At 30.7% G+C, this 10,610-nt stretch overlaps 1 protein-coding gene and 1 long non-coding RNA gene across 2 annotated transcripts; one reads left to right on the plus strand and one right to left on the minus strand.

The window, feature by feature from the left end:
* Positions 1-3,552: 3,552 nt before the first annotated feature.
* Positions 3,553-4,404, plus strand: LOC11430505 (F-box protein CPR1). The gene has a single exon (XM_003590304.1). It carries the CDS (start codon positions 3,553-3,555, stop codon positions 4,402-4,404), a length of 852 nt encoding a protein of 283 aa, XP_003590352.1.
* Positions 4,405-4,519: 115 nt separating this feature from the next.
* On the minus strand, positions 4,520-9,673 carry LOC120580601 (uncharacterized). Its single transcript, XR_005646392.1, has 4 exons — positions 8,938-9,673; positions 8,743-8,836; positions 6,551-6,618; positions 4,520-4,783 (listed from the first exon to the last, which is right to left on the minus strand). It is a non-coding gene; the product is annotated as an uncharacterized lncRNA (long non-coding RNA).
* Between the last annotated feature and the right edge of the window lie 937 nt (positions 9,674-10,610).

Genomic DNA, 10,610 nt, shown 5'->3' on the forward strand with positions numbered 1-10,610 from the left:
ATTCACAGATTCCCCCAAATCTTTCCCACTTGTTGCTCACTCCCAATCGTTGCTCACTCAATCTCTTCATTTGCGACAGTTGGCAAGTGTCGCAGTGCCTTTTGCGGCAGTTGGTGCGGCTGTTTTATGAAGGGTCGCAAAAGACACTTGCGACCCCAACATCCGCGAAAGTTGGGGAACAGCCACAGTTGTGCATTTGCGACCCTTCTAACCGTCGTAGTCAGCCATTTTAAATGTCGCAAAATGCAGTTTTTCTTGTAGTGTGAAGATGAGTTAAGTGTTCATGTGAAGGACCAAAATGAACTTTTGATATATATGGTTGTTGACTGAAATTTTGTTATTGTTGGATGAATTAAACCTAGAAGAATTTCTGTTTTCATGTTATGGTTATGTTAGTTGAGTCGTTTGGGAGAAAACGGGTTTTTCGTGTGAAATGTCGATGGTTAAGCGTTTTCGCCAATAAGTGATTATGTGAGGTTTTGGAAGATGACTTTTGGGATGGTTGAAAAATGAAATTTTTGTAGATTATGTTAGAGTCAAGTGTCAGGAGCGTGTAGGCGAAAACGACATCAAAATCCGATTAACGGTTTGAATTTTACGCGCGAAATGGTGAAAAACGCACTTTTTGGAAAAGCTGATTTCTGGACATGAGACTGTCAAAATCGTGCCACGATTTTGCCATCGTGTCACGATTTGTTGGCAGAACGTTCAATGGTTTTGGACGTAAAAACGTGTCACGATTTCCAAAAAACTTGACACGATTTTTGTGAATCAGATCCTTCATATTTCACTATTTTTCACCCCTTTCCGCTTTGAATTGGATTTTGGTGTAAACATGAAAGTTTTAGATAGTTATGTTAGCTTTCTAACGGCTTTGGTTTGACGTCCAAATGATTTTTAGAACTTGAGTTATGATCAAATTACTACACATGGGTCATGTGGATTTTTGTGAAAACTTATCATAACTTTTTCTATGAGCCGTGGAACTTTTCCAAACTTGATATTGGATATGATGTTTAGCATGAGATGTGTATGCTATCTTACTAGAATGTAAGGAATGTTAGAATTGGTGAAACTATATGTGATAGTTGATGTTGAATGACATTGTTGATTATTGATAATCATGTTGATGTGTAATGATGAATACTATGATTTAATTATGAATGGGCATGTTTTCTTGATAATGCAAATGATGTGGAGGTAAACAATATAATTGGGTGTTGTCCTATATATTGTGGAGAAAATTGTGATTGTTGTTGCATTATCGAGTCTTGTTACATGTCCATGCATCATAGTCGTGATGAGATGATGTTTTATTCATTATTGGGCTCCGGCCTAGAAGGGATCTTTTGAGGTCTAGTTTTAGGGCTTTGGCCTGGCAGAGATCTTTTGAGATTTGGATACGATGTTTTATTCGTTATAGGGCTTCGGCCTGGCAGAGATCTTTTGAGATCTGGATTTGGGTGACGACCCTTTTTGGAGATTTGGTACCATATGCATATATGTGTCAATAGGTGCATATCATGGCATGAGTCTTATTGACATATGTGACTGTTTTTGAAATGTGATTAATGATTATTCATGATAAATGTGATTGGTGATTATGAATGAATATTTGTGCATTGATAATTGTTCACATGATTGATGATTATTGATGTGAGATATTGGGGTGTGATGTAAGTATTAATGTGTGATTATTATTGATCAAATACATGATGTTAATTGAATTATTCATGATAACTGTTATTTGGATTATGATAATGTAATACTTACCCCCAGTGGTTTTAACTGCCTACCTGTCTGTATGGAAGGGTAGACGTTGTGCAGGAGTAGTGCTTGGTGAGTTTGTGCTTGGTGATATCGGGAGCTTTCTCTGATATCGGTGTTGAGTCGGCTCTGATCTAGGCTTGTTGTGTCGGTCTAGATTAGGTTATTTTTTGGATTTTGTTTTGTTGGAGATTACCAGTTTGTTTGGGATTTTTGAGATGCATCTATGTGATGTAATTTATTGCTTCATGACATGTACATACTTGGATTATTCTGGTTTATATTCCGCTGCAACTGTTGAGGTTTATATACATGTTCATTAGTTTTTGAATTTTGAATGTGGCGTAGCCTCTATTTCTTGAATAAATGTATTATTCGCATGTTTAATTGCTTTAATAGCAATAGGAGTGTTACATTTTCACGAAAATTCACCTATTCACATGGTTTTAAGCTCAAAACTAATTTATGTAATCATTCTATGGATTATCTAAGGTTTGTAAACAGTTTCTACATCAATCTAACCATTCTACATCAATTAATCCTCAATTTCTCTCTTTAACCCTAATTTTCCAACTTCTCTAATTCAATCCTACACTTGCTAAATACAATCATCAGAATTATATAGGTTAATATAATTGAATTCTAGTCTCACCCTTACCTTAACAATGAAAATCGCAGCTCTCTGGGTCTCTTTCTCTTCTCTTGGCTTTTTCTCCCTTTTCTCCAAAAACTGATCGTACGTACTGTTTTTCTAAACTAGGTCTCTCCTATTTATATCTCCTCTATCTATTTTATCTTATTCCTCTTTTTCCCCCAAAATTTTCTAAAATCTCAAAACAACCCCTCAACTCAATATTTATTTTATTTTCAAATCTTATTTTATTAAACAATAAAATAAGTCACAACTCCTCATTAAATCTCATAAAATTACATCGATCATAAAAATCATATAAATCACCTTAAATCACACATATCATATAAATATATTCTAAACCCATCTTAATAAATTCTAGACACATTTAAATAATTAAATAATTCAAAGAGGGCGTTACAGGGGGAGGTTTACAACGTCATTACATACCCTATACATAGTTTGTTCGAAAATTGTTCATTCAACGTTTAGGACGATCCTTACTATCATCATTTGCACAATAAAGTATTGGCTTAATTACACTTTTGGTCCTCGTGTTTTGGCCTACTCATGAAACTGATCCTGCCTTTTTAAAACAGAACAAAACGGTCCTTCAAGTATCATTTTTGCTGCATTTTTCGTCCTACTCCCCATTTTATTCTCCAAAAACGCAGAGAAATGACAGTTTTAGACCTACCCCCTATGCTCAACCATGAAATAAACAAGGAATAAAACATGTGGGTACAAAGAATCCACTTTATTCAACAGACTAACCAAAAAAACCCCTAATTTCTAAGATATGTTTCGATTTAGGTTTTTTTTGGTTAGTGTGCTGAATAGAATAGATTCCTTGTGCTCACATGTTTTATTCCTTGTTGATTTCATGGTTGAGCATAGGGGTAGGTCTAAAACCGCCTAAAACTGTCATTTCTCTGCGTTTCTGGAGTTTGAAAATAGGAGCTAGGATGAAAAATGCAACAAAAATGATAATTGAAGGACCGTTTTGTTCTGTTTTAAAAGGGCAGGACCAGTTTCGTGAGTAGATCAAAACACGAGGACCAAAAGTGTAATTAAGTCTAAAGTATTTGAAAGAGACTCTCAAATAATTGGTTCAGTCAATGGATTGATTCTTTTGGCTGAAATGTGTGATAAATATGAGTGTGAAGATTACTCCGTGTTTGGAACCCAGCAACCAGAACATAACTGAATATTTTGGATATTTTTGTGATCCTATAAATGTCACATTCAACTTTGCCTTTGGATGTGATAATTCAACCGGAACTTATAAAGTGGTGGCGTACAGGTCCCGTTACATTTACGATCAATTGGCAGCAGAGGTGAGAGTTATCAACATGGGTGATGATGTTTGGAGAAACATCGAAAGTTTTCCTGTTATTCCTTTTTGTTACGACTCTGTCTACTATGGTGCCTACAAATATGTGTATTTGAGTGGCGCTCTTAATTGGTTGGCTATTCACAACTTTATTTGTTATGATTGTAATGATATTACTGTTGACCAGTTTGTGATTGTTTCTCTTGATTTGGAGACGGAGACATACAATCAATACATTATGCCTCATGGTTTTGATGAAGTTCCGCCGAAAGAGCCAACTATTGGTGTATTGAGGGGCTGTCTTTGTTTTTCATATTCGTACAAGGAAACCGATTTTGTTATATGGGAGATGAAGGAATTTGGGGTTGAAGATTCTTGGACTCAACTCCTTAAAGTTAGTTACCATAATCTTCTAATAGATTATGACTTTAGTGACCCTAGGATAAAATTTGTTTTCCAATTGATGCCATTATTTCTTTCTGAAGATGGTGATACCCTAATACTTGAGAGCAATCAAGAATCACAAACAATAATTCTCTATAATAGAAGAGATAATAGAGCAGAGCGAGCAAGAATTACTGCAAGTAAAGCTACTACCGATAATACAACTAGCGATCATGTAGATTTATACTATGCCAATGATTATGTTGAAAGCTTAGTTCCAAGTTTTTGAAAGTAAGTTTCTCTTCCATTATAATTGATTGTGTTATTTTTCTTTTTAATGTTTGCTTAGGTTAATTGTATATTGAACATGTGTCTTATATTGACTTCTCAAACCCCAAATAATATATCTAAAATTTTCTATAAATAAAATAGTTGAAGGAAAATAAAATACAATTTGAAAATTATTTTCATGAGGTAAAGAACATCACCACTCTTTTACATATTCCTCAATTGAATATTTGAATTTTTTTTTTATCATGGTACATAATTTCCTCTACCTGATGTAACCTACCAGAGTAAGACCATTTCCCAAATTTACGGAAAAATAAATAGAGTCTTCAAAGAAAGAATTTGCTTCATTCCAAAATACAATATGTAGAACTACGATTCTGCAAATGAAGGGTCATGCCAAAAAAAAGAAAGAGGTAAGTTTCAAAACAAGTAATAAAGTAAAATAAATGTGAGAATACACAAAACATCAAAAAATATCGTCAAACTAATTATCACACTAACTCACAACATCAAGTCAATACAATTTGTCTACACTCGAGTATCGACGTCGCATATCAATCACAATATAACTGCAAGAGAAATGATATTTGTACAATTATTTTGGTACAACTTTTGTACAACTTTCTCTCTCATACTCATATTATGTTCTTATTTTCTCTCTACCTTTTTCTCTCTATTGTTTTGAAGAGAACAACAAAGTTGTCTTAAATAGTTGTCAAAATATCACTACTCTAACTTCAAATCACAACATATTAGTCAAAGTTCAACCGTTCAGAAATATCCAATCAATCTTGAACATATTGTCAATTTATCAAGGTTTGTCTAACATGTGCAAATTGTGCATGTTAAGATATCTAAAAGTAGTAATTTTTAATTGAAAAACAACATTTATTTATTTAAAAGATACCTATTTAATATAAAATGTACAAGTTCCAAGTCAAAGTTACCACTTTAAACTTTTTAACATGTGCATCCCTAAAAAAAAACTTCTTAACATGTGCATCCCTTGAAATTTGGGATATATTTGAAGAATGGGGAGACATTATATATCTTAGCGTTAATAGGTCTTTACCCCTTGTAATATAGGTCGTTTCCGGTTTTTTCCCCTGTAAAATTTTTATTTTGATTCACTATTTGTAAAATATTTTTGTTTTGATTTACCCTCATAATAGGTCAAACAAAAACGAAAATTTCTTGAAAAAAAAAAGGGTTACTAGTGTTTTACCCCCCTGTAATATAGGTCATTTCCAGTTTTCCCCCTTTAAAATTTTCTTTTTGGATTTCGTCCTTGTGATTTGAAGTTTTTTGGTTTTGGATCTTCATGAATTTTGACTATACAAAATCGATGATATGGCAAGGGGGTAAACCGAAATTTTCTCAAATGAACAGAGGGCAAACCGAAATTTCCTCAAATTACAGGGGGCAACATTTTTCATGAAGGTCTAAAACCAAAAAATCTTCAAATTACAAGGACGGAATCCAAAAAAAATATTTTACATGGGGGAAAACCGGAAATGACCTATATTATAGGGGGTAAAACACTATTAACCCAAAAAAAAAAAATTGGTTTTTGTTTGGCCTATTGGGGTAAATTAAAACAAAAATATTTTACAGGGGGTAAATCAAAACAAAAATATTTTACAGGAGGAAAACCAGAAATGACCTATATTACAGGGGGTAAAGACCTATTAACGCTATATTTTATTTTTCTTCTAATGTATTAAAACTTGATAGAGTTTTAAAAAGATGAAATATCATTTAAAGATATAACCAAAACTTTAGGAAGGACGCTATTAATAAGTTTTAAAAATGAAGGAATCAAATGTCTTAAATACAGTGTTTTCTCAACAAAAAGTAGAATGCAATTTGAAAAATAAAAGCTAATTTTTAGAAGATAAATTCTACACATTATTCCATAAAATTTCAAATACAAGTCAAGCATAACATTAAATAACACAAAAACCTTTTAAAGAATTTTAAACCATATTTTAACCCTTCCCTGTTTTACAAATCAACCAAATATTTAAAAAAAAAAAGCAATAGGCCATGCGTAATAAACTTTGGATGAATCTTTGGAAATTATATCATTCATTTTCATGCTTCATAGCATGATATTCATGAATAAAACTCTCTTATTTACTTACCTCAACAAGAAGAGTTTCACTAATCATGTAAGTACGCTTGGAATGCAGCTGAATCAATTATAAATTGTCTGCCATACATAACATAATATTGGTTAGTTTCAAAATTGAGTAGTCAAGATAGTTTTGAAAACGAACAAATGACAAACACAGTGTTCTTCAAGAAACTTTTGCGATAACATCGATAATGACGGGTTTGTCGCAAATTCCATCGCAATAGAAATGTAGTTAAGGTAATGCGCAAATTCTCTAGCATGCATTAGTCTTATTAGGTTAGGTACCTTAGAGGTATTTGTGTATGTGTAGTGACAGAGCCAGTAAAAAAATAGTTCGGGTGGGCCACAAAAATTAATTATAATATATAAACACAGATTAAAGTTGTAATAAGTACTCCCTCCGTTTTAAAATATAGTAAAAAATGACTTTTTAGGTTCATTCAATTAATGATGTATGTGATCCATAATATGAACCACATATATCATTAATTGAATGAACCTAAAAAGTCAATTTTGCTTATATTTAAAAACCGATGGAGTATTAAGTACGAAGTTGAAATGACGGAGTTTAACTAAAAAGTTAGGGTGGATACTTAAATAATTACGTATTTAACAACGACTATAAACTATGAAACTTTTTTTGTACATTACGACTATTAACCGAGAGAATTTTCAGTTGACATGACAATATATCAAATATAAGCATCACAAAAATCATGTATGTCACTTTTGAAACCGTGGAAAATTATAAACGTTGAAAAATTGTTTAAAGACTCGCAAAATAGACCTATAATTGAATAATTTAAATTTTTCGGATGGGCCACTACACCACTTTACAAAAATTTGGATCAATCGAAATCTAAAACGGACACAAAATTGTATAAAATCTCGCAAAGTATACCTATCATCGTTAATTTTTAAATTTTTTCGGGTAGACCGTGGCCCACCCTAGTCCATGAAGGGTTGTGCCACTATGTGTATATATATATATATATTAGGGATTTAAACCTCTTCATATCTTCAAGTTAAATCATTAAATTATTAAAGGCAAATACATAAAACTAAACACTTAGAAAATTATTTCACCACAATAAACACAGGTATAATAATTTATTATAATTTTACAAAGATATAATAACAACAAAATTTGGATATTACATTTGCATACTTGATAACTAACCAACCACATGATACAAGGTGAAGGAAAAGTTAAGTAAACATCAAGAGGGTAAACCGGAAAAAAAATTATATATGTGCACAACACCAATATCTACTAGGGATAATAATTGGTAGTAAATGGTAGTTAATATTCATTGAGTCATTTATCACATAGGATAATACATCACTTTCTTGGTAGTAAATGCGATGATTTACAATTATTTTGATTTAGCCGGTAATTTATATTAATAATAATCATGATTAGTTACTTAGGGTTCACCAATGAAACAACTTAACTTTTAGGTGAGGATGACATTTTGTGGATAATAAAGGGTGATCCACTTGCACAACTTAGTTTTTTCATTGTTACTATGGAAATCAAAATTTGATTACTCTTATTTTGTATAGATAAGCTCTAAAGGATGTGACATCTAGACATATTTTTACTACTTCTTTCAAATGGTTCTAAAATAATAATGTTTGTGGTATTAGTTGTTTATTTATTTATGATGGTGACATATTCAATATGTTTTGTTTTATTGTGAATTTTAATTATATTGCGTATATTTTCTACAAAAGAATTATATTTAAGTGTATATATATATATACACACTCATTTTAATCATTTTCAAAATAAATAGGGTCACACACTTATCATTTAGATGTTTTTCATAATTATTCAATAAATAGAATTATTTATTAAGTTTATATCATTCAACACTATTATGCTAAATTTATAAGTAGAATAAGTAATTAATCTATATATTTATATATTGACATTATACTTTGAAATTTTTATTTTTGATTTCTTATATTAATGAATGAAGGTAACAAAACTTGTAAAATGTCACCATACATTTTTGAGCTTGTAAAAGAAATTGGCACCACAAATAAATCAAAATATGAGAGAAATTATGACGAGCAAATAAATTACTGGTTTATATATATATATATATATATATATATATATATATATATATATATATAATAATAATAATAATAATAATAATAATAATTTATCATATTAATTCTTACACTTACTTGCACTCACAAATAGAATTAACGCACTTTGGAATTTCAGGACTAGGACACATACTTAACGGACAATCAATGTTATATGTGCAGGGTTTTACCTCTGCAATGTCAAATAAAAATAAAGGAATATTATCAAATGATTATAAATTATTGTGTATAATATAAAGAAGAAAATGTGAAAATAATGTGAAAATTACTTACCACCATTGATTTCAACAAGGAATAGAGAAAAAAATATTAACAAAGCTTTGAGAAAATAGGAAATTTGAGACATATTTTTCCTCTATTACATGAAATCAATAAAAACTTGTTTGAACGCTTTATATGTAAAAAAATTGTGTTTTCATCACATCAAGTAAATAGTTTTTAACACTTAATAGTTTTAAGAAACTATTCATAAAATTGAAGTTATTGTTAAATGTCTCTATAGTTTATCAATGTGTTGTGTTTATCCTTAAACTCTCTCAATTGATCACTTAACATTAGTAAATATCTCTAATAAAAAATTTGATGCACATCAAGATTATTTTTCTTTAAATTGAGTTCACTCAGTTCATTAAATATTTCTTCTTCTTCTACCTTTTCATGATAGACATGTACCTTTTCATGATAGACAAGAGAATAATTTCAAGAAAAATATTAGATTTGAATTATGAAAATAATTCATTCAAGAGGTGACCACACATTTGTTTATAAAATAAAACTACCACAAGATAAATTGGTGTTGTTTACAAAATTATATTATAAAAATCAATGCATATTAAATGCTTTTATTTTTATGAACTAAGAGTGAGGTTAAACATATCAAGGTGAAACTTAGACATTTCAACTTTGATGGCACCCCCAAAAAACCCCTATATTTTGCCACCCACTCAAAAATAGAAAAAAATATGTACAAGAGGGGGGCAAAAATTGTAGTGATTGATAAATGTCTCTAAGATTTATCAATATGTTGTGTTTGTCGTCTGGCTCAACCAATTGATTACATAACCTAAGTAAATATCTCAAATAATATTTTTTATGTCCATCAAAGATTAATTTGTTTTGTTTTCTTTTAGCCTTTCATGATAGACAAGGAAAAAATCTCAAAAGATAAATTTAATTTTGATTGATGAAAATACTTGGTTTAAAAATAATTCATTGAAGAGGTTACAACACGTTTATTTAAAAAGTAATCATACCATAAGATAATTTTTTTTGTTGACAAAATTATGCAAAATAACAACCAAAGACCACTTCTTTAAACAACAAATTATATTCATCCACACAAATATCTCCTCTTAATTTTATAAAGTACAATTACACCACATTATTTAAATCAAATAATTTCTTAAATCAATCATGTTCAAATTATAAAAAGAGAGGAAGAAGGCATGTAAATTAAGGAGCGATATTAAGGAGATCATTTTCATTAACCAAGACAGAATGAATATAATAACTACAAAAATGTTTCTGCCAACACAAGAATTGCGGGTTCGATTCCCAGGGGAACAACGCTTGGCTAGTGCGCATGCCTCTACGCACGAGCCGGATTAGTCGCTCACTATTGGTGGGTCGAAAACCGGTACGAAAGTAAAAAAAAAAAAAAAATTGCACAAATAAAACTCGAGAGTATGAAAATTACATACAATACAGCAACAAAGAAACCACGAAAGAACACAAGCCAAGTGGCTAAACCCAAATATAGTAACATATTCACCCACCAATGATTAAGGTCAAAATCTAACCATGAGGAAAAAGAAAGTTTTCTTTCTTTATGCAAGAAAACAAACAATACTAATTTATTAGGCCTTTAAATTAAACAAACGAATAGTAGTTTGCATGATTTCTAAATTAATTTAATAAATACTCATCTACCTTCCCCAATAACTCAA

Source organism: Medicago truncatula, chromosome 1, assembly GCF_003473485.1.
Source record: "Medicago truncatula cultivar Jemalong A17 chromosome 1, MtrunA17r5.0-ANR, whole genome shotgun sequence".
In the NCBI taxonomy this organism is placed as follows: Eukaryota; Viridiplantae; Streptophyta; class Magnoliopsida; order Fabales; family Fabaceae; genus Medicago; species Medicago truncatula.